This window comes from Leptonychotes weddellii, chromosome 6 (assembly GCF_054177405.1).
Source record: "Leptonychotes weddellii isolate Sample4059 chromosome 6, ASM5417740v2, whole genome shotgun sequence".
Taxonomy (NCBI): Eukaryota; Metazoa; Chordata; class Mammalia; order Carnivora; family Phocidae; genus Leptonychotes; species Leptonychotes weddellii.
This window is the reverse complement of record NC_138374.1, coordinates 23,787,448-23,815,019: the sequence shown is the minus strand read 5'-3', so window position 1 is coordinate 23,815,019 and position 27,572 is coordinate 23,787,448. Positions and strand designations below refer to the sequence as shown.

Here is a 27,572-nt window from a genome sequence, read left to right as displayed (position 1 = left end):
AGCCAGAGGAGACTGCAGGGAGCAACTTAGCTCAGTGGTTGAAAAAAACCTCACCCTCTTTTGTTTTGCAAGTCCTTACTGGTCTGTCCACAGCAACCCCAGGACACATTTTTGTGTCTGGCGTTGTGAATGACTTTCACCCCAGACCGTCTTTGAAGCTGGCCATGCTGCAGCCTCACCTGCACAACTTCGTCCAAAAAAAAAAAAAAAAAAAAAGGCTGGGACTGAGGGCGGGGGTGGGGGTGGGGGGGCTGGAGTGGCCCCTTCGGTCTGCTCCAATGCCTTGGTGGGTTGGGAAAGGGCCACCTCCCAGGATGAGAAGGCAGCTGGCCTCCTGGGACCCACTAGCCACTGAACAGTCTCTTATTCACACTCTGAAAACCCCTGAGCTCAGGCACCAGAACAGAGTTCAATTCAGGAGCTGAGTGTTGCTCTGGCCGGCTTTCCCATGTCGAAGCTGAAGCTGGGGAGTTCTTTGGGCTCGGGGAGACAAGCTCTTTTTGCCCTTCTTCTCCACTCCACCCTCAGAGGCCCATTTTGCTGAAAAGAGGCAGAGGACACAGCCGCGGGGGTGACTCTGGCCCCCCTGGGCATGGCCCCAGCAATCATATACACCCACGTTCTTCCCAGCAGCCACCCCTCTCCACCCACGAGCATCCCACCCCACCAAGCTGCCAGCGCTGTAAAAATTGATCTCTTCTAAAAATCGATCGCCAGCCTTTTCTCCGTGGGGCAGGTTCTTGGTAGAGCCGCACTTATTTTTAAAGTCTGATAGCGGTGGCCTATTGTGATCATTTAAAGAGAATTCTTTGAGCTTTAGAAATCCCTTCTATAGGACGGCCATGGAGAAGCTAGCTAATCTCAGAGTCGGAGGCTCACTGCTTCACTGAACTGGAGAAAGCCTGTTTACGCTAGCCTGAGCCCTCGATGGGAGAGGGCTTTTTAAGGACCTTGTAATTTTTCTGGAATTAAACCTCCCACCTCTCCTTACATTCCAGATGTCATTACAGTCAAAAGTCATAAGAATTTGCTTCCCTGTGTGGCTGGCCAGGGGGGTAGGGGGGGCGGGGACGAGGTATGTTTCTGTGGTGACTTGTTTGCAAGAAAGGTTTTCCCCCACCCCTCTCTCCAAAGGGTGAGGATTACATACACAGTCTCCTACCTGCATGACAAGATGGTTTAATCATCTGCTATCCACCCTCCTCCCACCCCCCCACCCCCACCCCGCCAGGCCGCTTCCCACCCTAGCTTGGTTGGTGATGGTAAAAATCACTGCCCAGCACCAGCAAACACTGTGGTTTCAGAACCATGGAGGGGAAGGGAGGTGGGTAGGGAGGAATGTAAGGGACAGGTCAGGAAATAAATGAATGCAGCATAAGCTGCTTCTTCCTCTTTTCCTTTCTTCTTTTCTTTTCTTTTTTTTTTTCTGAAAGAAAAAAAGCCCACTGGAATTGTCTAAACTGCAATGTAATCTCTTGCTCATTTAAAAGATCTCATTTTCTAATCATGTGCTTTGAGACATTTAATACTATTTCAATTATGCAGAGGAAATAATATAATTCCTTTATTTGAAAAATGATACTGAACCTCAGAGATCAGTTAAATCTACTGCTGGAATGGGGATTCTTTTTAAACTGTGTTGTTCCCTCTCTTCAAACAGCTGTAGCTGTACACAGATGGAAAAACATTTGGTCAGAAAGCAGCAAATTAGTGTTTTTCAGGACAGAATTCAGCTCCCGCAGCTCCTGCGTCTCTCCGTTCGACTAGATTTTATTTCTTCTTTGCATTGACATTTTTGCAGACCCAGTTCATGCCGTCCTTTGAGGGAAATGGGCAGAGAAAGGCAGTGTTAGTTGTAAGAAAAGCACCACACACTCAAGCCCGGGGAAGGAGAGGGGGGTCCGGGTCCTCCCTCCCCAACCTCAAGCTCCGGGGAGTTTGCTTGCCCCAGGGGCCCACCTAGGTGACCAGGGACAGTGGCCTCCTGGGGAGGAGAAGGGGAGCCTCTGAGAGCACAGGAGGGAGATGGGAGGGGGAGTGCCCAGTGTCTGAACTTGAGATGGATCCTTAGGAACTCCCTCTGAAAAAATAAACACATCTGCCTGGATCCAAGGCCTGATTGAAGAGCTATCAGAGATTCCAGCCATTTTTGGCTTTTTCTAAAAGCTGACCTTTGCCAGGGCATTAAATTCAATAAGCCACCCTTCTGGTGCCCCAGTGTGTTTACAGTGTGACAGTGTACACTTGGGTTAAATTAAATTTTTTTGGAAAAACAAACCAACTGTAGTGTGTGTTACTAGACACACACTGGGGCAATGTGCATTTATTTCTCTTCGAGCAGCACTACACATAGGTTTCAAAGGGCTGGTCTGATTCTTGCAGATTTAAGCACTACCAAGCTGAGGGACTGGGGAGAAGGTTCCCTTAAAGGCACAGTGACCTTGAAAGTGTCCTCTCTTAGAAGGCTGGAGAGGGACAGGGGTAAAAACCACACAACGCCTACAGCCACCTGGCAGGCAGCATGATTTCCCATGGATGCCAGGCCTGCCAGAGATGACCTCCTTTTCAACCCCCTCTGGAGCCATCCCCAAATGCTCTCCCCTTCCCCAGAGTGTCTCCGACCTTCAGGGGTGTGCGGAGTTCCCTCAGAAGCCCGGAACAAAATCAAAGGAGGCTCCGGCAATGAATCCCTTTCCTCTGGCATCTGTAACACATACTCGCTGAGGTCCCGGTCACATTTGCACATCTCAGGGCATACATGACATGCAGAGCCCGCATTTCCTGTGACCATGGAGCTAGCAGTTGAACCTGAACAGCTGAGACAGCTTAAAGTAATAAATATCAGCTGACACCCTTGGCCGTTCAGAGCATTAATCCCATAAACAATACATCACTGCAAAACAACCAGCAAGCATCCTATCTCCTGGCTAATCTGACCATAACCTGAATTTACAGTGATTAAAACTCTTGTCAGTTGCCATCAGAGCACTTGGGCGGGAGAACCAGGTAATCTGTTGGCTGTCCCAGGGCAGACCTTAGGGCGTTTGCCAAGATGTGGCTGGCCACCGCCCGAAGCCCAAAGGCGGACAGCACCTGGCAACAGTGGGGGCAAGGGTGGGGGGATGCCGAGGTGGGAGAAAGGTGGACTCCAAATGCGTCTCCAGTTACAATTGGGTCAGCTCCTTACTGTGAGAAGCTGAGGCCAATTTTAAGACCATTTTATGAAAAGGATTAATTTAAAGAGAAGCATGTTTAATTTTAGTAGCTAATTGGTTTCCAGGAAAAAAAAAAGATCACCTGCCAGGAGACAAAAAAGATTTTACAAATAAAAGAGGGATGAATAAGATAACCATCTTCTCTTTGCCTTCGAAGCTGAACAGCTCAGCACTTGTGTAGCACATTCCACCTTCAGGAACCCGTACAAGCACTATCAAAGGTGTGCACCTTCGTATTTTCTCCTCTAAAGAGACTTGCAGATTTTATCAAATCATCTTCTCAGAGAAATCAAGAACTGTTTTCCCACACTACACGAATGGCAATTTTTCCTCTTGTTTTATGGCTGATTATGGGGGGGGGGTTCTTTTATTATATGTAACTGAACATGAATGCAGTCAAAGAGATAGGAAAAATATTTACTCAGCTGCAGGAACCCAAAGCAGAATGCGGAGGGTGAGGGGCAGCCTCTCCCTGGGTATCTGTTATGGAGGTAGAGGGGATTTCAAGCAGGGAGCCCTGCCGCGAGGCAGTGTCTTCCAGATGTCTGCGAGGGCCCGGGGTGGCAAAGCCCTTCCAGCCACAGTCTTGCCGCCAGAGGGCGCTCAGAGGTCAGGCCCCAGCGGCTGACCTGCGGGCCCCCGGGCCTCCACAGCTGCGGCCGGGAACCTGGAGGAGTGCGGGCGGCACGCGGAGATGGAATCGGGACAAAGCCGTGTGGCTGCTCTGGCGCCCGGAGGCTGCCCCGGTTTCAAGTGTCTGGAGGTTGGGGAATGGTCCCTTTCCTGTCATTACCCAGAGGAGAACCTGAGCTGGGGGTAAGAGGTGTCAGGGAGGCCATGGTTCACGGGGTGATGCCTCTTCAGTCAAAGCAGGGACAAGCTGTGCCAAGTTGCCCCCTGCAGAGGAAAGACAGTGGTGTCGCCCAGGAGCCCTGACAGGAGGGTCCGGGTCCGACTGGCCTGAGGAGGCGTTTACAGAACCTAGCCTGGTATCACGCTATCTGGCCTCCAGCAGACTCGAAATTTCTATCTTTGAAATGAATCCTTGTCACAACGCTGTGAAGTAGGTACTATTCCAATTTCCACGGCCCGGAGGAGGAAATGGGCGCCAGGGCCGTGGGAGGCAGAGGCAGGCCGTGAACGCAGGCTCCCCAGGCAGCCCCACTTCTCAGGGAATGCCGCCGCCTGAGACAGGGTGCGGGTCACCCTGCAGCTGGGAAAGGGAGCGGTCCAGGCCCTGCGTGCTTAGGACTTCCGGCTGGCACGGGGCCATGGCCCGGGCGGGACCCCCAGCCAAGCACCCTGCACGGCTCTGCTGCCGCTCGGGAGCGGTCAGAGGCTGGTTTGGGTCACTTAACTCTCAAGATTCCCGCGCTGCGTGTGGAAGCCTGCGTACCTCCCCTGCCGCGAGAGCCCAGCCGCGAGAGCCCAGCCGATGGGCCATCTGCCAGACCACTGTGGGCGGCGGCCGCCCGGCGCTCAGCGGAAACGAGCCCAGGGACCTTCTGCTCTCCGTCTTCGCGCCAGTGCACCCCACGGCCCTTGCCTGAATTTGGAGAGGCCATGTTTTTTTAAAACAGATGACTGAGGAAAGGTGATTGTCTACTTGAAGGAGGTTACTGCTCTGCCTCCAGATGAGGAAATGAACTCATAGGTTTGTTGAAGGGTTGAACCTTTATTGTTAAAAACTGGTTTGACCAAATTTCTGCACATTTGATCTCTGTCATGGGATGCCAGTCTTAGGGCATGGGTAGTCCTCCCCGGCACCTCCTCCTGACCAACCTTGCTGAAACCCAATTGGAACTGATTAGCTTCAGTTCAATAATAGAGACTAAAGAGAGTCCTTGAACCTCAAATACTGAGCTTTGTTTAGCATCATGGAAAGGAAAAAAAATTTACATTTTACTATGTCATGATATTATTCCCTATGTTAAACACTGGGAAAAAATCAAGGCTGCCCCTAACCATCTAGGTGGAAACATAGGAGTCCCGGACCCCTATGCTCCAAGACTGAAGGTGCAATGCCCCTTTCTTTCTTTTTTTAAATTTTATTTATTTATTTGAGAGAGAGAGAGAGAGTGCGCACGCACAAGAGGGGGTGGGGCAGCAAAGGGAGAGGGAGAAGCAGGCTCCCCACTGAGCAAGGAGCCCAAGGTGGAGCTCCATCCCAGGACCCCGGGATCATGACCTGAGCCGAAGGCAGACGCTTAACTGACTGAGCCACCCAGGTGCCGCGCGATGCCCCTTTCTGTGGGAAGAATGACTGCACTGCTCCTTTGAACTTGTTCTTTCTACCATGCATCCATCACTGCCTGATGGTTGGAAGGAAGCAGTAGCAGCTATGGTTGGGTGGGCCTGGTTTTTAACGTCAGGAGGACTACACCGTCACATCAGTAATTGCTTTAAGATGACGAGGAGCTCAGACTCCTGCGGAGCATCACAGCCTATCCCGTCTTGCCACAGGGCCCCAAGGGCCAAGGAGCAGCTTGATGTAGCGTACATAAAATATTGCTCACTATTAATATTTTTTTTCTGGTGACAAAGGTACCGCACCAGAGAGGTAGCAAAATCACATGTTCCAAGTTTGCTTTCTTGGTCTGTAGAGAGGTTTGAAAATTTAAAAATAGCCCTGAGGTCTGACTTGTAGATAGGCAGTTCCATGTACACTTGGAGTCAAAAATAACTGACGTCAGGCCTTAGAAAGGAGGGGTAAATGTCATTTTTAAAAATATTGAAATTCTGTTGGCTTATTAAGGGCAAAGTCCTCTAGATCAAGGTTAAAAAAAGAAACAAAACCCAGAAACTTGGCCAGTGAACGTTTAGTGGCCATGTGCAAAGCGCTCTGAAAGACAGCTCCCACATCAGGCAGGGCTTAGGTTGCTGATGGTCCTTTCTATGTCTGAGACGACTGTGAGCCCGATTGCTCCTGTTTGGAGCAGGAAGATCAGGGATGTGGGAGAGATGTGGGAGAGATGGTGAGCATCAGGTGGAGGGCACGGAGAGCAAACCGCAGGAAAACCTGAGAGCTCAAAGCTACCGGTGTAGGCAGGACTCCATGATGACTGAGGCTAGAGGCCAGGCTGAAACTGCTGATTTCTGCTTTGAAAGGAAATTCTAATCCAGTATAATTTCAATTAAACACACACAGCATTGTAGAAAGCGAATATCTGCAACCACCTGAAACTACAAGAGCAGAGGAGAGCCATGCTTCAGGGTTCCAGTTCAGGTTTGTAGGTGGAAGAGGGATCAATTCCTCTACCTTTCTCTGGCTCCAAGCCAGATCCTCTGTTTACCACTTTCTAGACATGCAGGGGAAAGAACAGCGTCTGGAGCTAGATGCTATGCCCTGGGGCAGGGGGGCCCGGAGGGCGGCTGCCCCCGTGCATCTGTAAGGTGGTGTGGCTGAGGGGGCTGCAGGTTTCCCAGCCCAGACATAGTTCAGTTTCTCCTCTCTCTGCATTCAGCTACTTGACATAACTGGGTCTCTTCTGATCACTCCTCTGGACTGTGAGCCTCTCAGCAGGACAGAGTTTCCAAGATTGATGTTCTTCTTCAGCTTCTAGTGCCCTTTACCTAAGCTCTGCTCTTGACAGTTTCCCATGAAAACCGCTTTAATCACATGATGGCCCGGCCTCCTCATCACCATCAATCAGGCAAAGACCTGTTCTGAACTTTCCTGAAGCCCCTAAAAGTCCATTTCCATACCCAGAGCAGGGGCTCATATTTATTTGCCTTCAGAATATCAGGTAGAACAAGAACCTCAAATCATTCCCAGGAATCACTAACTTTCTTCATCTCAAATAATGTGTTGGAGCTACTCTGCTAAGGAGAAGCGATGTATCTGCCCTATCAGTCCTGAGGGTTTGGCTCACCATCTAGTGGACCCGAGCCTGCTGCTCAGCTCACCCACCGGAGGGTGTTACTTATCGGTATGAGACAGGTCTCACAAACGCATTTAAGATGAAACACATACGCTCAAACACAATGTAAATAGGGACACTGTCTTTGAACACCTGAAACTGTAACAGAAATCCCAGGTCTTTTTAAAAAATCTTGGTACATTTTCTTTCAGGGTCATTAGAGCTGTGGTGCCAGATGTTACTTGACCCATTTCATGTCTGATCATTTTGGTAGGTTTGCCCATTACTGACCAGCTTTCAGGGGGCAGTGGGTGGAAGAGTGGGAGGATGAAACAGGAATAAGGGCATTTTAGTAATTATTACACAGTATCCATGCCTGAAAGTGATCTTATGGACATTTTTCTAGTGACGTCTTTCATTTTGAGGAATACTTAAAGCCTTAATTAATCAGAATCATTAAAGGCCTACACTTGAACTAAGCAATGCAGGAAAAGAATTCCAAGTAAGTGACTCTTTTTAAAGTGAAAACCAAGAAACTGGCTGAGTGGGCAGGAGCTGAGGTCAGAGGCATTACCTGAGGGAGGGACATGGTCAATCAGTGCCTCACAATGAAAAAAGTATTTCCATAGAAAACTCCCCGACCTTTCTCCAGTCCCCAAAGGTTACCATTAAAGGACAATAGACAGCAGATTCCCTTCTTAATTAACATTTTTATTAAATAACCCATTTCAAATAATGGTTAAATTCTCTAAATTTATATCATTCTATTAACCATAATCTAATCTCATTAACCTTGAAATCCCAGTCTTAACTACCCAATTCTATACACCATGGTACTATCTACTAAACTAATTAAGTGACCTTCAAACTATTTCTCCTTCATATAAAATCATTATTTTTCTTGTTCACAGTTCTTTGTTGTATCTCTCTTGATATCATTTCCTGTGAACCTGGTTGCTGAAGGTCCCTGATCTGAGAAGAACATTCTGCACAAAATCAAACCACATATGACATCTCACTTGATTCAAACTGGTTGATTTTAAAGCCCTCCCTTGCCTAACCCCACCCTCAGTCTGATAGCTCACTGCCTCTTTTTTGGCATAAAGATCCTGTGACTTGAAGGGAACTCCACTTCCATGGTGGGTGACACAGCCATGAACACCGAGCTCTCTACCCTCCTAATCTCTGCCTGAGTGGAGAGGGGCAGTGGGGGGAGTGGGGGCTGGGCAATGAGGAGTGCTCCCTCCCAACCTCCAGGCTCCTCTGAAGAAGCAAGCACCCTTGACTTGAATGCCAATACTCTAAATACTGATTCTAGATAACTCTAGCCCTCCTTTTGACATCCCGAAGGCTGGCTGAAGAAAACAAGAGCCTCACTGCTAATTCCAGCTTTCCTTTTTCTTCCTTTCAACACTCTGGCCCAGTGAAGATTACAGAGCTGTCAATTCCCATTTTTTCAGGAGTATGCACACAACATGTATTTTCTCTAGTACCACCTTTGGAGTCTGCAACTCAAGACATTTTCTACCTTCCTTTTTTTCTTTCTTTTTTTTTTTTTAATATTTAAGTTATCTACACCCAACATGGGGCTCAAAACTCACAACCCCAAGATCAAGAGTCACACACTATACCAGCTGAACCAACCAGGCACCCCTGTTCTCTACTTTCTATATTATTTGTGTTTTAAACCATTTAGAGAGGCAGAATCCTCTTCCTGAAGTAGTTTGTACAAACACAAGAAAGCTATTATCCTTTCCTGGGCTGCCTCCTCACCAAAATAACCTCAGGCCTCATGAATACCATTTTATGCACAATCCAGGGAACTGCCTTAGGCAAAACTTGGGTTTCTTTTTTTTAAGTGAGAAACTAAATAAAATGATCAGAGTTTACCTATCAAAAACATGCTGGGTTGTAGTATACTTGTTGGACCAGCTTGTAAATTAAGCTGAAAAATGCAGTTAATTTGAAACCTGGTAGAAATATAATCACATATGTGATTGCAATTTTATAGAGGAGGCTTGAGAAGAAAAAACTAGTGTGATCAGTTCCTTTGTCCAGTGGGATTAGGGGAGAGGAAAGAACTTTTCAGTTTTTAGTTTTATATACTTGTACATGATTCACAATGAGAATGTATTACTTTTATAGCCAGAGTCTAGGATGGAAGGAAATACGTAAGACTGAACACCTGCCCCCTCCCAAACCTAAACCTCACAGGGACCCACAGAGCTCTGGCTTCTGTTCTGGGGATGCAGCCGAGGGCCTCTCTGGTTACCTGAGAGCCTCCACAACACACACACACACACACACACACACACACACACACACACACGCGCGTGCACGGAGAGCTTCCCAGGGTGCAGGTATTGAGGATTCTGGAGGAGGAGGCGCTCATCCAGGGCGGACTGGTCTGCCCTCTGATCTAGAGGCCAACAAGCACAGAAGCAGGCTCCGGCTGTTTGTGTAACAGAAAAAAGCCAAAGCAGCAAACAGATGGAACAACTGAGATAATTCTTGGAAGTGATTGATTGAGATAAAAGCAGTCCGGCAGTTTTAAGACCAATCAATGTCAAATGTCTTAGGAGAGAGGGAAGAAGAGCATTAGAAGTGAAATGGAAGGAGGCTGCAGGACAAAAATGGAGAATCAAATCGCAACAACCCAAGTTGAGAGAAAAGCAAACTGGCCGTGCCGTTATGACACCTGCCATATGGCAATAGGGGAAGATACCGTTTCTTCAGATGTTGTTAATCCCCGCCACCCCCCCCCCCCCCCAGCATCCTAGAGCAGTACTGTCTGGTTCTCACAGCACTGTGGCACTTTCCTGGCAGGTATACCAGATGTTTAAATCGAGGCATGTTGGCATGCTGGGGCTCCAGAATAAAGAAGTAGCCCTAAGTGTCAACTGGTTTGAGGCTGCTTGGTGGGAAGCATCAGAGCTGAAACTTTCTCATTCTTTGAGAATGCAGGCTCTCAGGTAGCTGGGATACAACCATTTTCTGTCCTAAATTAATATCAAGTGAGGGGTGACACTGCTCTTCCGGTTTATGGTTCCTCAGTATAAAGCGTGGGGCTTTCTGTCAGCAGAAGCCTCCCAGTGGGAAACCAACCTGAAGCAGCAGGAAAGAGACACCAGCCCTGAGGGCAGGAGAGTTAGCCAAGAGAAAAATCAAAACACTTCTAGGATAACTGGTGTGCATGATTGTTGACAGCTGTTACCTTGGGAGCCCAAGTATTTAGCATCCATAATATTAGACACAACACAAAATCCCCAACCCAGTCATCAAAGAATCCTAGTTAGAAAGCATCTTCAAAGGTCTTCTGTTCTGACCTTCTACCCAGTGGGGTAGTTTGTCCCTCGCGTGGCGTCGTTTATCTGTGGCTTTCCTGGAATAGTTAATGATTATCAAATTGGTTGCTAAGTAAAAAAGAACCAAACTCCTCCATGCCCTTCACATCCTGGAGCAGTTCATCTGCCAATCAAAGGCTATTTGTTTCATATCTTTTTCTATCTAGCTCAGCTCAACCAATGAGACAGGCTACGTTGGTTGGGTGCTATGTTGCCAGGTAACCAAGCCTTCTGGTAATCTCACCTGAACGCCCTCTCCTGTGAGAGCTGAGCAGGACTGGATCTGCCAGACGCGGTCGCGGATGGTATGCAGGTTTAGTCCTTCTGCAATTTCAGAGGCAGGGGCTGCCGTGAGCAAATCTTGCTTGTTAGCAAAGATGAGCACTGGCACACAACTTAGTTTTTCTTCCTCCAGTAATTCAGCTAGTTCCTGGATCATTTTGGGAATGGATGGGAAGGGAAGGATGAAATCTATGATATTTAATCATGTATTTCTAACTAGGAAAAAACAGAAGTGTTAAGCTGCTCAACTAGCAACTTCTAAGGGCAATGGTTCTCAAACTTGAGCCTGGGGAAGAATTCCCTGGCAGATTCCTAGGCCTACCCCAGAGATGCTGACTTTGGAAAGTCTGAGGTAGGGCCTAGGAATCTGCATTTCAACACGCTCCGCAAGTGGTTCTGCCATGGATTCAGAGATCATACTTTGAGGAACACTGTTCAAAGGAGAACACAAGTTGTGGACAGAGATTTAAAACTTACTCAAGGTTGTTATCTGCAAATGACTTTCAACGCATGCGTGTGCGCACACACGCACACACATATTTTAAACGGTAAATGACAGTGACTTTGGAGATTATAATGCTGCTTCATCAATCTCTACCTTCAAAGCATGCATGCATGTGCATTGCACTTCATCAAACTCACATCCTAACATAACTATCTTAGTCCGTCTGGCAGTATGTCTGATGTTTTGGTTATTGGTTGGAGTCTTAACTGTACGTTGATTCTGTCTGCAATAAGCATAGGAGAGGGTGTATATTTACCTACGAGGACCCACCTCTTCCCTATCAAACTCACATTATAGCTGCTTAGGACACTGGAGCTGTCAAAGGGAACTGGATGGTTCAAGAGGCAGATCATCCTATTAACATCCTTTACCTCTAAGCTCATGTTTAGCATTGCTTTTCATGAGTAATGATATAGAAATCATCAAGGTATGGAAAGGAGTTCTCAAACTAATTTTCAGGAAAAGGCAACATAAACATGGGGAATACTACCTTTGGAAGGCCATCTGTGGTAGTTTAGGACACAGGCCAAGGACTCTGCACACTTCTCTAAAGAGGTCATTCTATTCCTTCTTATCAGTATACTCCATCTGGGTAAAATGGTCAATGCCCACTGCTTCTCTCTTTAAAATTGTGTACACAAATCTCACCGTGTAATCATATTGACGTGTACTTTGCATGTAAAGCCATATTTGGGTTCTAAGTCTATCTATCTCTTGGCTTGGAAACAAGGGCAGCTTAGTCTTGGCTTGCATATTTCCTCCCATCCCTTCAAATTTGTCAGAGGTACCCTTGGATCAATTAAGCTGCTATTGAAAAATGTACATAGAAATGACAAATGAATTGTTCCTCTGGGTTAATTTGTAAGTGGCCTGGGAAGAAACCTGAAGAGCTTTTAAGCATGGTGGCAAGTTCCATTTGCTTATATCTTGTTTATTTAATTTGACTAAAACTAAAAGGCTGTAATCAAAAAATAATTTGAAGGACTCTCAACTAATTTTCTTTCCAAAAACCTTTTTTTAAACTTTTTTTTTTTTTTTTTTGCAACTGCTAGTTTTGCTTGCTTGCCAGAATGACTGTGTTGTTTAAACTGCAAAGGTTAAAAAATGCCTCCCTCACTCTCATACATTTACAAGGTAGATTAATGAATACCCAGTTATTTGGAAAATATCTCAACAGAAGAATTATTTACCTGACCCGTCTCTTCAAATCTTTTTCTGTCTGCACTGTCAATTACATATATCTGTAAAGTAAAAGGAGAAGGTTACTTCAATAAACAGATATAGAAGAAGATAGGGCACCTTCTGCAGAAGGAGCAGAGGATCCCCAGGCAGATTTCTCATTAGCACAACAAATGGAAACTGAGCTGAAAACTCTTACCTCATCTATGGATGCAAAATAAACTAATTCATTGATTGATTGATTGATTTAAGGGGGATACCCAGAAAATATGTCCAGCAAAGCACCAAAGCAGATGTCAGGAGAGCCAAGAAGGATAAAAATAGGTATATTTATTGTGTATTCACTGAACATTCTTGCTTAGATTTACCCTATTAATCCTCATTATGACTCTATGAGATAGATTTCATTATTTTCCCATTTTATACATAGATAAACATAAGCCCAAAGAAGTTAAGTATTATGCTCAAGTTCTAGTAAGACTCAGATTCAAACTCAGGCCTACCCGACAGTAAAGTCCACAGGTGCTCTTGAGCACTCTGCTGTTCTGCTTCCCAAATTGTCAGGAAGGGATGGTGTTTTGAGGCATTTACAAATACCACAGTCCTGGAGCATCATGGCTCTGAAAGTACATTCTGCAGTATTAACTACACGCTGACTTCAGGTGCCAAGGCAGGAGACCCACTGATCTCCATTCTATTCCCACCTTCTCAGGCTTGCTGGGAGGTTAAGATCAAGCATTGGAAATAGCAAGGGCACAGGCTTTGCCAGAAGTAAGAGAAGTCTCAAGAGTCACTGTAAATTATAAATCCCAAGCTTTCTTTCCCATAACTGAATTTTATTAATTGCATAAATAACATCCTATAAGAACAATAAGGGAAATGAAGTAAGACCAAAGGAGAAAAATCACCTAAAGTTATAGAACCCAAACACATTAATTATTTTAATTTCTTGTGAAAGTTCCCTTCTAATCCTTCTTCATAATTAAAAAAGAAAATTATAGATACAATTTTGTCGGCCTTTTAAAAAAAATATTATTTATTTAAGTAATCTCCACCCCCAATGTGGGGTAACTCATGACCCTGAGATCAAGAGTTGCACACTCCTCTAACTAAGCCAGCCAGGTGCCCCTTGTAGGCCTTTTTTTTTTCATTAAACGACATATTAAATGTTTTCCCAGTTGCTAATCTTAAAAATTATCCAATTTGCAAGCTTTCTTTAAAGAATTTTGTTATTAAACTAATGGTATTATAAAAACACTCTTTTAAAAGAGCATATTCACTTAAAAACAACAAAAGGGACGCCTGGGCGGCTCAGTGGTTAAGCATCTGCCTTCGGCTCAGGTCATGATCCCAGGGTCCTGGAATCAAGTCCCACATCGGGCTCTCTGCTCAGTGGGGAGCCTGCTTCTCCCTCTGCCTGCAGCTCCCCCTCCTTGTGCTCTCTCTCTCTGACAAATAAATAAAATCTTTATTAAAAAAAAAAACACCAAAAAATAAACTGCAAGTCTCACCTCTCCCTCCCTTCAATTACATAAACTGGTACACTGTAATGCAAACAGGCATTTCTGTATGCATGTCAAATCCTGTGCTACTCTGAACACTGGGTCTCTTTTGAAAAAAAAATTAAAATTCCCTTGCTTTTTGTTCTCTCATTTAGAGTTACTCATGCTAAGTATTATACCAGGAACCAAGTCTCAGCCTTTCCTATGAAGAATACCCTGTTTCTTTCATGGAGAATCACAGGAAGAGGAAAGATTTACGTCTTTGGTCTCGGTATTTATTTATTTATTTTTTTGCAGCCTTATTGTTATCGTTCTATTACTCTGACTCAGTATCAATACATGCATTAATGGGCTCTGCCCACAAATACTCCAGATTTGATGCTGACTGTCTTATAAGTCAACATGGAGAACATGGTGGTAGCTTAGTTTTTCTCCTGGAGGGGCTGGCGTTTTGAAAGTAGCAGGCATCGCATAAACACAGCTGTGGAAAGAAGGAATGCAATGGGAAGTAAACCTCACTATACAGAGTTGATTGGAATTAGTGGAGAGTATACAGTGGGTTAGGATGATCTTCACTCAGCTAACAGTGCAAGAAGATGGGAAGGAGGGAGGGAGAGAGGGAGGGGCAGGTGATGGTTGGGAGGGATTGGGCTCAGAGGGCCGCCTGAAAGCAGCGAGGAGGTCTGTGGGCAAGAAAGAAATTACAAAGTAGGAAAAACTCTACTTGGGAGCAAAGGATGTGAGTAAGAAGGGAAGAGTGGAAAGAGGAGGCTGAGACAAGGCTGAGAAGACAAAGATACAGTTAAGAAATTGATGTTTTATATGATGAAACACAGACAATTGGAGAGAAAGGAGGAATGGAAAGATGGTTTAAATCACAGACAAGAAAGATCACCAAATACCAGAGTCCGAAGGTGAATGAGAAGACGTTTTTAACTTAAAATTGCTAAATTACTTGCTATTTATTGCTTTGACAGGAAATTTCACAGGAAACATTTTCATTAAAAGTTTCAAAAGGAGGAGGCACCTGACTAGCTCCGCTGGGGGGAGCATGTGACTCTTGATCAGGGTCATGATTTTGAGCCCCATGTTGGGGGTAGAATTTACTTAGAAAAAAAAAAAGATTCAAAAGGAGGATTTTCCTAAACTGCACATAAATTCTATCATTTAGTATGTTTCTCACATAACTTTTACAAAATTTGAAATTATTACACAATAATTCCAGGAGAGAGTCCATAAAACAACTGCCCCATTTATTAAAAGGGCCAAGTGAAAAAGTCATTAGCACAAGCCAGTCTCTGGTGATCCCACAAATTTGTTTTTCTGCAGTGGCATACTCTCCTCCCTGTCGCCTGCCTCCCCAGTGCTGTCCACTGTCTTCACATTTTCACCCAAGTACCTGTTTTCTTCTGGTCAATAGCTAAGGATAAGGTTAGTCTATCTTTTTTTTTTTTTTTAATAGCTGTTAATCTAGTCAAGTAAAAAAATTTTTTTAGAAACTTTATCTAAACAAACTGCCAATGAAAAAAAAATACCCTGGGGGCACCTGGGTGGCTCAGTCGGTTCAGCGTCTGCCTTCAGCTCAGGTCATGATCCCAGGATCCTGGGATCGAGCCCTGCATGTGGCTCCCTGCTCAGTGGGGAGTCTGCTTCTTTCTCTCCCTGCTCTTGCACTCTTGCTCACTCATTCTCTCTCTCTCCCTCACTCCCTCTCAAATAAATAAAATCTTTAGTAAAAAAAAAAGAAAAAATACTCTGAAAGTATCAGGGAAAGTTAAACATTTACAGTGTTTCTAACCGATCTTAAAACATGAACTGGGGCACCAGGCTGACTCAGTCAGTGGAGTGTGTGACTCTTGATCTCGGGGTTGTGAGTCCGAGTCCCATGATGGAGTGGAGATTACTTAAAAAATAAAATATTAAAAAAAACATTATGGACTTTCAAAAATCAAGTTTCATAAGCTATTCTAAAATGAAGTTATAATCCATGGCACTCAGAATGATGTTTTACCTAAGCAAAGCCAATTCATATCTTCCTTGGCAGTTGTTTTGAAATTTTTATTTGGTTGTGGGAGGAAGAGCAAGAGAAGATGATTTTTTCTTGACAGAAGTTCAACCAACTCTAGATTATCCAGAGACTAGTTAGTTATCCAGCCATGTGAATGGAGGGCTCTTTGTTTCTCCTCTTACTTCTGGTCCTCCTCCCTCCTGCTGCCACCTTTTGGCCATTTTACTGCTCCATAGTATTCCTCCACAAGAGCGGTAGGCAGAGATAAGGAAAGATGACACTAACAAGTGGGTTTGATACGGTAGCTCCAGCAAAAGTCTAAGAGGAAGCTGAAACTGACAAATGAGGTTTCTGGGTAATGTGGTTTTCAATTATTTGTGTTCTAGAAGTACTCAGGCTCAAGTGTGAGTGATATCATGGAAATAATACAAGAGATGATTGTTTGAGATCTATCTCACTTGATGTCCTACACTTTGGGCATGGAAATGATGACAAAGTTACTTTGTTTATATTATGTTGCATCTGAACACAAAACTGATAATAAAGCAAAGAGAGTTTAGAAGTAATATGACCATATCTTGAAAAACTATGTATTTTCAATCTATCAAAAAGCTGTTATCTTCTGGTCCAAGAGAAATGGAAGATGTTCTATCCCCTCCTTCTATGACCCCTCAAATTTTATTTCTTAGTCATTTCCCCCAAATTATTAAAGCTGAAGTCAGCTGTTCTCAATATCATCTTCCCTGAGAATAACTGGCACTTCTAGGAGTTGCCCTCTTTCAAACCTCTAGAGAACCATTTAATGCTCAAAAGTGGGGTTTGTCAATCTTTTTCTGTAAGGAGTTAGGTGGTAAATATTTTAGGCTCTGTGGCCTACACAATCGCTTTCATAACTACTGAACTTTGCTGTTGTAGTGCAAACCATAGAAAATCCATAAACAAGTGGACGTGGCTGTGTTCCAACAGTACTTCATTTATGGACTCTGAACTTTAAATTTCATATTATTTTCATGTGTTATGAAATATTATTCTTTTGATTTTTTTCCCCCAACCACTTAAAAATGTGAAAACCATTCTTAGCTCACAGGCTACATAATAATAGGAGGCAGGCTGGATCAGTTTGTCGACACCTGCTCTAAAGTAAGAACTTCTGGGATTACTTCTTTCTGTCCGTGGGCGCCGCCAAGTAAGCATCATTAAAGTCTCCCCCCCCACCACCATCAGGGCTAAGTCAGCGTCTCCCAAAGAGCCTGAACAGCTGTGGAGGCTCTTCATCAGAGGTTTGAGCTTTGAAACAACTGATGAGAGTCTGAGGAGCCATTTTGAGCAATGGGAACGCTTACGGCGGATTGTGTGGTGATGAGAGATCCAAACACCAAGGGCTTCAGAGACCTTGGGTTTGTCTGGGATGCCAATGTGGAGGAGGTGGAGGCAGCCATGAATGCAAGGCCACATAAGGTGGATGGAAGAGCTGTGGAACCAAAGAGGGCTGTCTCAAGAAAAGATTCTCAAAGGCTTGGTACCCACTTAAATGTGAAAAAGATTGTTGTTGGTGGCATGAAAGAAGACACTGAAGAACATCATCCAAGAGATTATTTTGAACAGTACGGGAAAATTGAAGTGACTGAAATCATGACTGACCGAGGCAGTGGCAAGAAGAGAGGCTTTGCTTTTGTGACATTCGATGACCATGACTCTGTAGACAAGATTGTCATTCAAAAATCCCATACTGTGAATGGCCATGACTGTGAAGTAAGGAAAGCTCTGTCTAAGCAAGAGATGGCTAGTGTTTCATCCAGCCAAAGAGGCTGAGGTGGTTCTGGAAACTTCGCTGGTAGTGATGGAGGTGGTTTTGGTGGGAGTGACAACTTTGGTCATGGAGGGAACTTTCGTGGGCAAGGTGACTTTGGTGGCAGTGGGGATTCAGTAATGATGGAAGCAACCCTGGAAGTGGTGGAAGCCGTAATGATTTTGACAATTACAACAATCAATCCTCAAATTTTGGACCCATGGAAGGAGGAAATTTTGGAGGCAGACGCTCTGGCCCCCATGGTGGTGGAGGCCAGTACTTTGCCAAACTTTACCAAATCGAAAGAAACCAAGATGGCTGTGGTGGTTCCAGCAGCAGCAGTAGCTACGCCAGCGACACTGGGTTTTCATCGCTGCCAGGAAACAAAGCTGAGTAGGAGAGGAGAGCCAGGGAAGTGACAGGGAAGCTACAGGTTACAACAGATTTGTGACCTCAGCCAAGCACAGTGGTGGCAGGGCCTCGCTGCTACAAAGAAGACATGTTTTAGACAATACTCATGTGCGTGGGCAAAAAACTCAAGGACTGTATTTGTGACTAATTGTGTAACAGGTTATTTTAGTTTCTGTTCCAGGGAAAGCATAAAACATTCCAACAGAGGGTTTTAATGTAGGTTTATTTTTTTGCACGCATGCTGTTGATTGCTAAATGTAACAGTCTGATCATGACGCTGAATGTGTCTTTAAAAAATAAATAAAGTAAGTAAGAATTTCTTACTGCACTCTAGAGATAAATGAAAAGAATTAACCAGGTAACTAAGTGTGTCAAGCTTCAACCCTGCTCTTCTAGGCAGTGTGGAGGCTAGGGTAATAGGTCTTTTCAACCAACAATGAAAGACTATTATATACAGCCAAACTAATATAACCCATCAACCACTGCCACTCCAAGCTGCTTATGAAACTGGCAGACAGGGCTGAGTCACAAGGCCTTAGAATCTAACCCTGGGGACTCAGCTGCTCCCCCAGACTTGTTTAATCTCAAACGGCACCAGAAAATAATGAAAGGTTAACTTGGAATCCAAAACACTGTCTGGAACTGGCAGCCTAAGGTAGCTGGAGAAAGCTCCTCTCGGGTAGCTCAGAACTGACTTTTACTGGATTGTCTGATAATTCCGGGGCACTCTCAGCTAGTAAGAAATGTGGAATCTGGGTCATGTTACAACTACTTTGCAGTCTACCCTCAAGGTGTTAGAGCTTGTGATTTAAAAGTAGACCAGAAAGGTTGAGGCCTCCTTATTGAGCCTCATGGTCATTAATGTCCTTAAATATTGCTCTTATTTGGGTATTTCTTTCAAAGTACCTTAATCCAGCAGATGAACAGAATGAACTGTTACTTCTCTCAGCCACCTGCTTTTCCCTAACTCTTGACTGAAAAAGCATAAATCTATAGCCCCTCCCCCAGTTTTATTGAGGTATAATTGGCATACAGCACTGCATAAGCTTAAGGTGTACAGCATAATGATTTGACTTCAATCTATAATTAATTCACTTTAATTTTTTTAAAAAAGGTTTTATTTAATTAGTTGTCAGAGAGAGAGAGCGCACAAGCAGGGAGAGAGGCAAGCAGAGGGAGAAGCCGGCTCTCCGCTGAGCAGGGAGCCCGATGTGGGACTTGGTCCCGGGATCATAACCTGAGCTGAAGGCAGACGCTCAACTGACTGAGCCACCCAGGTGTCCCATACTTCAATTTTTTTTTTAAAGATTTTTATTTATTTATTTGTCAGAGAGAGAGCACAAGCAGGGGGAGTGGCAGGTAAAGGGAGAAGCAGCTCCCCGCTGAGCAGGGAGCCTGATGCAGGGCTCCAGGACCCTGGGATCATGACCTGAGCCAAAGGCAGACTCTTAACTGACTGGGCCACCCAGATGTCCCCCCTCACTTTATTTTTTAAGCAGTTTTTTTTTTTTTTAAAGATTTTATTTATTTATTTGAGAGAGAGAGACTGAGAGAGAGGGCACATGAGAGGCGGGAGGGTCGGGAGGGTCAGAGGAAGAAGCAGACTCCCTGCCGAGCAGGGAGCCCGATGCGGGACTTGATCCAGGGACTCCAGGATCATGACCTGAGCCGAAGGCAGTCGCTTAACCAACTGAGCCACCCAGGCACCCAGCAGTTTTTTATTTACAGAGTAACTGCATAGATAGCACGGAGTTCTGTATACTTACCCCACCTCCATTCCCTCCCCCAGTCTCCCCTGGTAACCTTTTGCATTAGTGTGGTGCATTTCTCACAATTCATGAGCCAATATTGATACATCACAGTCATTCTTTGTATTTTAAACTATGGATTTTGACTGATCCATACTAACATGTATGCACCTTACGGTTTCATACAGAATAGTTTTGTCACTCTAAAAATCCTCTGTATGTCACCTATTCATCCATCCCTCCACTCTCCCCTGGGAGTTCTGACAACCACTAATCTTTTACTTGTAGAGATTTTTACTAATTTCTATAGTTTGCCTTTTAAAAAATGTTGTATAGTTGGAAACAGAGCATGTATCGTTTTTCAGACTGACTTTGGCTTAGTAATATGCATTTAAGTTTCCTTCATGTCTTTTTGTGGCTTGATAGCCCCTTTAAAAAAATTTTTTTTTCATTTCTTTTTATCAAGAAATAATACGCTATTATATAGATGTACGACAGTTTGTTCATTCCCTACTGCAAGACATCTCAGTTGCTTCCAATTTTTGGTAATTATGAATAAAGCTGCTATTAGCATTCATGTGCAGGATTTTGTGTGGACATAAGTTTTCATCTAATTGGGTAGATTAGAATGACTGCTGGATCACACGGTTTAGTAAGATTATATTTAGCTTTGTAAGAAACTGCACACTATCTTCCAAAGTGGTTGTACCATTTTGTATTCCCCCAGGCAATGAATAGGAGTTCCTGTTGCTGTTCCTCCTTGTCAGCGTTTGGTATCATCAGTTTTTTAGATTTTAGCCATTCTGGTATGTATGTAGTGGCATTTCATTGTTTTTCAGTTCCCTAAGATAATTATCTTTTCATATGCTTATCTGTGTATCTTCATTGGTGAGGTGTCTTTTGCCCCTTATTAATTGGGTTTTTTGTTTTCTTACTGTCGAGTTTTAAGAGGTGTGTGCGTGTGTGTGTATTTTGGGGGGGGAGGGGCAAAGGGAGAAGGAGAGAGAATCCTAAGCAGGCTCCATGCTCAGTGTGGAGCCCGACAAGGGGCTCGATCTCAGAACCCTGAGATCATGATCTGAGCCAAAATCAAGAGTCGACGCTTAACCAACTGAGCCACCCAGGTGCCGCTCTTTGTATATTTTAGATACAAGTACTTTATCCCATGTGTGTTTTGCAAATATTTTCCCCAGTCTGTGGCTTATATCTTTATTTTCTTAATAGTGTCTTTCTCAGAGCAGAAGTTTTAAATTCTAATAAAGTGTATCTTACAAATTTTTGTCCATTTCATTTGGTACTTTTCTAAGCACTGGGGATACAAAAGTTGGAAAAAAACAAAACAAAACAGAAACAACAAAGTCCCTGTCTTTGTAGACATTACATTCCAGGGGGGAGAAGGGTAATAAATAAAAACATTTCTGATGGTGATGAGTACCAATAGGTCTGATCAAAGAAAAGAAAAAAAAGCAGAGAAAAATTACAGTGCCCGAAGGGTAGGGATAGGAGTCACAATTTTAAATATAGTCATCAGAGAAGGTCTCAGTGGTAAAGTGACATCTGAGCAGAGACTTGAAGGAGGTGAGCGGATAAGCCATGAGGATATCTAAGGGAAAAGAATCCTAGCACTGCAAATAGCAATGACCAAGGCCCTGAGGTGGGAGTATGCCAGTGTGGAAGGAAAAGCAAGCAGGCCAGTGTGGCTGGCACCAAGTTAGAGAGGGGGAAGACAAGACGAGTAAGACAAGCCAGAAGGCAGGGGGTCTTGTAGGCCAGTGTTAGAACTTTGGCTTTATTCTGAGATGGGAAGCTTATGTGTTAACGGGATCACTATAGATATAGCACTGAGAAGAGACTTTAGGGAGGAAAGGCAGAAGCAAGGAGACTAGTGGGGATGACACTGCAAAAATCAATGCACAGTAGCAATGGGCTGGAAAGAAGTGGTCAGATTCTAGAAATATTCTAAAGGTAGAACTGGCAGGATTGGCTGATAGGTCAGAGGTGGGGAGTGAGAAGAAAAGGAGCCAAGGATGACTCCAATGCTTTTGGATGAATGGAACTGTCATTTACTGAGAAGAAGATAGAAGCAGCAGATCTGGGGAGGGGTGGATGAAGATAGTAATTTGGTTCTGGACATGTTAAGGATGAAGGGACTTACTAGCTACTGAAGTGGAGATGTCAAATAGGCAGCTAGCTATATATGAAACCGAGGTTCAGGGGAGAGTTTCCGGTTGGAGATAATGGGGTGGGATTCACCAGCATGTAGGTGGTAATTAATGCCTTGAAATTGGATGAGGTCACTTAAGCCACAACTTAGAGAAGAAAAGCACAGGCCTGAATTGTGGGGGCATGCCAACATTTGGAGGGAAACAAAGGGGAAAAAAGCAATGGAGATTGAGAAAGAGTAGCCAGTGAGATACGAGGAAAATCCAAGATAGATAGGACGGTATTCTGGAAAACGGGAAGATAATGTTTCAATGACTGCATGACCGACTTCATTAACTGTACGGCTAGGTCAAGTAAGAGGAGGATGGAAAACCCTAGCAATGTGGAATTCTTGGTGAGCTTGAATGGAGGGTTCAAGAGAGAAGAGGAGGAGGAAGTGAGGACAGAGAGCTCAGGAAACTCTTAACAGAGTTTTGTTTTAAAGCGAAACTGAGGAATAGGGCAGTATCTGGATGGGATACACAGCCAGGGCAAGAGTTTTTTGTTTCTAAACAAGAGAAGCCACAGGCTGTGTGCATGCCCATAGAATGATCCAGTAGAAAGACGCATAGGAAGCAAAAGCAGAGAGTGAAGTTATTTGAGATGCACGATGGTTTCTATTGGTAATGAAGTCACCAACATGGCTGACTTTATGGCAGTTCCTTGTCTATGGGCAGAACTGTAGTAAATGCAAACTTTCCATTAGAGTTTAAAATGGTTTTGTTTTTTTAATTATTTATTTATTCATGAGAGTCAGAGAGAGAGAGAGGCAGAGACAGACGGAGAAGCAGGCTCCCCGCCCAGCAGGGAGCCCGATGCGGGACTCGATCCCAGGACCCCGGGATCATGACCTGAGCCGAAAGCAGACGCCCAACCATCTGAGCCACCCAGGTGTTCCCTCCATTAGAGTTTAATGAAAATAATATGCAGGTTTTTTTTTCCTATCCAAGTTCATGAGACCCCCTGGTTTTAGACCATGATCATGACAGAGAGTAGCTAAGGTAGGGTGGATGAACTGAGAGGCTGAGGTATTGGAGAAATGGAGTATGTGGATAGTGAGCTCTCCAAGAATTCTGAAACAGTAGTCCTACAGAACGTGACAGTGAGCTGGGAGCTAAGATCTCAGCCCCTTCCTGAATGAATGCTGCCTGAGCCAGGGAATCCCCAGTGCACAGGGCAGCTGCTTCTACTTCCAGACAGTGAAAATGATAGGAGACTTTTTCCTTATTCTGAGTTAAACTCTACCACCTAGTACTCCCCAAACTGCTCCTCACCCAGTCCTCTAGAACTATTCATGATGAGGCAAAACTCTCTGACTTAACATAGATCTTGAAAGCAACTGAGAACAGTTCCAAGTTTCTTTTCTAGGAAGAATATCTGTCTTTAGACCATTCCTTATGCATCATTATTTCCAGGACCTCCACCATCTTGGTTGCCTCTTTGGGATACTCTTGTTGATTTCCTGGGGATGGTGGAGTCAGGGGCACTATCTTCTGATTTCCCTTCTGATGTTCAAATCACTATGGTAATTAATACTTTATTTTGTCAAGGCGAGTGTGGGCACAACATTGTATTGAGCAAAAGCAAAACTCATATACAAATTATACAAAGATGTTTCTCACAATCTGCAGCCTCCTGCTAGCCCTAAATTCATAGTGACTAATGTTATAGCAGTGGAATTACTGACAAGAAAGAACATTACAGTGTTAATATTCCTAACACACTGCAGAAAAGACTATGAATTAGTGCATGAGAAGGAATACTTACGAGAATATCAGTATTTTCAAAATAATTTCTCCAGTATGGTCTGATTTTTCTCTGTCCACCAATGTCCCATACATTCAGTTTAAAACCTTGTGATTGTACACTTTTGATGTTAAATCCCTGAAACAGAGGCAAAAACACCAAGCTTTATTAAGCTTTGAGATAATTCTGACAAAGTTATATTTAACAGCTATGTTATTTATTAATTATGGGGTACTCTGCCAAACGTGATACTGGTAACACTGAAAATAGTCTGCTATGATAGGGAAGAAAGAAATGTGTTTTTACATGCTACTTCATTCGGGTTTGGAGTCAATATTAATGTCATGGCTAACATGACACTTTCTCTAATAAGTACACACGTGCACACACGCGTGCGTGTGTGCACACACACCACTGCTGAGAACAACTTGGAATGAGAATAGTTCTGATAATCAACACAGACCACACCTCCTGATGGATCCTCAAGATGGTAACATTTAACAGAATATTACATTTAACCAACAAAAAAACAGAAGCTAAATCTGAAGACTCAATAGAACAGAATAAATTCCAAGTTTAAAAAGAGGCAAGAGCTACAATCTGGAAGACAGGATTCTTTAAGAAATTTCTTCATATGGGTTAATCAGGAAAAGGAGGGAGCTGAAGTCATGACACTATGGGAGAAGCTGGTTTGTAACTGGACTCTTAGCCCCGTGAGGAAGGGATGACCTGCTGGAACAGCATGTTCAAACGCTGAAGTGGGGCCCTCAGTTATAGGAAGTGATGAAAATAAACAAGCAGGCATTGGAAACTGTTCTTTCATAAGCATTTCTGATGAACTTGAAAAGAAAGTATTCATTTTCAGGACAGTGACTCAAGGTGGAACTTTGAGGAAGGTGAGCAAATCAGGGGCAGGTGGAACTGTGAGCTGGGAGTTGGTGTGCAGAGAAACAAATTAACAAGACCTCTGGGGTTTGGAGAGAAGGCATTTCATGAGCAATAATTAAAAAAAAAAATCTTTTTCTGAGAATGATATAGTGAAATTAGGACTTGAAAAATCCAATCAACAGCTTGCTATCACAGAAGTCACATTACATCCAGGAGAACTGGAGTGAAGTGGGCCTGGGGACGTCTCCATAAACATTTGCCTCATCTGGCAGCCTGCCAATACAACTTGCTTCTTGCAGAAGAACAAGGCACAGTGTGATGGTGCAGGAACACTGCCACCCAATTGCCACTGAGGATAAACGGACTATAGGGGATACCTGGGGATGATGCTGACTACAGCTCCTGTAAGATGCCAACGACTGAATAAATTAGAAGTTTAAGAACTCTAAAGGGAAGTGGCTTAAGCTTATTGCAAAAGGCAGCTTCATTCTGACTCATTGACAAAACCACTTTTGTGTGCTTAAAAGTTCTATACTTAACTACGATATTCAATGTCAAAGCCAGTAATGTCAAATCTTTCTGGGATGAAGCAGGAGATAAATAAGAGTAACTCCTGGAATTTGACCATATGTATCAACTGCCTTAAAATTCTCTAAGTCATCGAAAGAAAAAAAATTCTATTAAGTCATCAGACCAACAAATCTAAGAAATTATTCTAAGGAAATAATGGGTGCAAACATTTAGAAATGGGTATTACATAAGTATTATTTATTTTTATTCTTTTAAAGATTTTATTTATTTATTTAGCAGAGACAGACAAAGCGAGAGAAGGAACTGGAGACGCTTAAGCAGGGGGAGTGGGAGAGGGGGAAGCAGGCTTCCTGCTGAACAGGGAGCCAGAGGTGGGGCTTGATCCCAGACCCTGGGATCATGACCTGAGCTGAAGGCAGACGATTAACCCACTGAGCCACCCAGGTGCCCCGTCATTTTTATTTTTTATTTTAATTTTTTTAAGATTTTATTTATTTATTTGAAAGAGAGAAAGAGGGAGAGAGAGCACTGAGGGAGAGGGAGGAGCAGACTCCCCTCTGAGCAGGGAGCCCGATGTGGGGCTTGATCCCAGGAGCCTGAGATCATGACCTGAGCCGAAGGCAGACGCCCAACTGACTGAACCACCCAGGTGCCCCTATTTTTTATTTTAAATATACCCATCATAGGTGCATCTGGCTGACTCAGTAGAGCATGCAAGGGTTGTAAGTTTGAGCCCCATGTCAGGTATAGAGATTAATTAAAAATAAAGTCTTTAAGGGGCGCCTGGGTGGCTCAGTCGGTTGGGCATCCGACTCTTGGTTTTGGCTGGGGTCCTGATCTCAGGGTCTTGAAATCCAGCCTGCATGGGGCTCCATGCTCAGTGCAGACTTTGCTTGAGATTCTTTCCCCTCCTTCTCCCTCCCCCTCTGCTCCTCCCTCTGCTCATGCTCTCTCTCTCTAAAATAAAATCTTTTTTTTTTTAAGATTTATTTTTTATTTTTTATTTATTTGACAGAGAGAGACACAGCGAGAGAGGGAACACAAGCAGGGGGAGTGGGAGAGGGAGAAGCAGGCCCCCCGCGGAGCAGGGAGCCCGATGCGGGGCTCGATCCCAGGACCCTGGGATCATGACCTGAGCCGAAGGCAGACGTTTAACGACTGAGCCACCCAGGCGCCCCTCTAAAATAAAATCTTTAAAAAATAAAATAAAATCTTTAAATATACCCATCATATATGCATAGAAAAAAAGGATACATTTTTTTAAGGATTTTATTTATTTACTTGAGAGACAGTGAGAGCTAGAGAGAGAGAGGGCATACACACAGAGGTTGAGGGAGAGAGAGAAAGAGCTTCCCCACTGAGCAGGGAGCCTGATGCAGGGCTCAATCCCAGGACCCTGGGATCATGACCTGAGCCGAAGGCAGATGCTTAACCGACTGAGCCACCCAGGCGCCCCCCTACTTTTTCTAATATAAAACAAAAACACAATGAAAGCTTGTTTTTCTTTTTTCTTTTTTTTAAAGATTTTATTTATTTATTTGACAGAGAGAGACACAGTGAGAGAGGGACACAAGCAGGGGTAGTGGGAGAGGGAGAAGCAGGCTTCCCGCAGAGCAGGGAGCCCGATGCGGGGCTCGATCCCAGGATCCTGGGATTGCGACCTGAGCCAAGGGCAGACGCTCAATGACTGAGCAACCCAGGTGCCCCGAAAGCTTGTTTTTCTAAATTTTTTAAAATATTTTATTTTTAAGTAATCTTTACACCTAATGTGGGGCTCAAACTCACAACCCTGAGATCAAGAGTTGCATGTTTTTCCGACTGAGCCAGGCACCCAGAAGGCTTGTTTTTTGTTTTTATTTTTATTTTTTTTAAAGATTTTATTTATTTATTTGACAGAGAGAGACACAGCGAGAGAGGGAACACAAGCAGGGGGAGTGGGAGAGGGAGAAGCAGGCTCCATGCAGAGCAGGGAGCCCGATGTGGGACTCGATCCCAGGACCCTGGGATCATGACCTGAGCCGAAGGCAGATGCTTAACCGACTGAGCCACCCAGGCGCCCTGTTTTTTTTTTAAAGATTTTATTTATTTATGTGACAGAGAGAGACACAGCGAGAGAGGGAACACAAGCAAGGGGAGTGGGAAAGGGAGAAACAGGCTTCCCACCAAGCAGGGAGGGAGCCCGATGTGGGGCTTGATCCCAGGACCCTGGGATCATGACCTGAGCCGAAGGCAGACGCTTAACAACTGAGCCACCCAGGCGCCCCAGAAGGCTTGTTTTTAAAGAATAAATATGGGGGCACCTGGGTGGCTCAGTTGGTTAAGCGCCCATCTCTTGATCTCAGCTCAGGTCTTGATCTCAGGG

The 27,572-nt window shown here is 44.3% G+C and overlaps 1 protein-coding gene across 1 annotated transcript in view; it reads right to left on the bottom strand.

Moving 5' to 3' along the window:
* Positions 1-1,537: 1,537 nt before the first annotated feature.
* ARL3 (ARF like GTPase 3) overlaps positions 1,538-27,572 on the bottom strand; it is a 36,049-nt gene continuing 10,014 nt past the window's right edge. Inside the window, exons 3-6 of the mRNA XM_006731061.3 lie at positions 23,813-23,929; positions 12,397-12,447; positions 10,664-10,849; positions 1,538-1,818 (exon numbers count right to left, since the gene is read on the bottom strand). Coding sequence (XP_006731124.1) covers positions 1,771-1,818; positions 10,664-10,849; positions 12,397-12,447; positions 23,813-23,929 — 402 coding nt within the window. The 3' untranslated portion in view covers positions 1,538-1,770. The remainder of the gene's footprint in view (positions 1,819-10,663; positions 10,850-12,396; positions 12,448-23,812; positions 23,930-27,572) is intronic.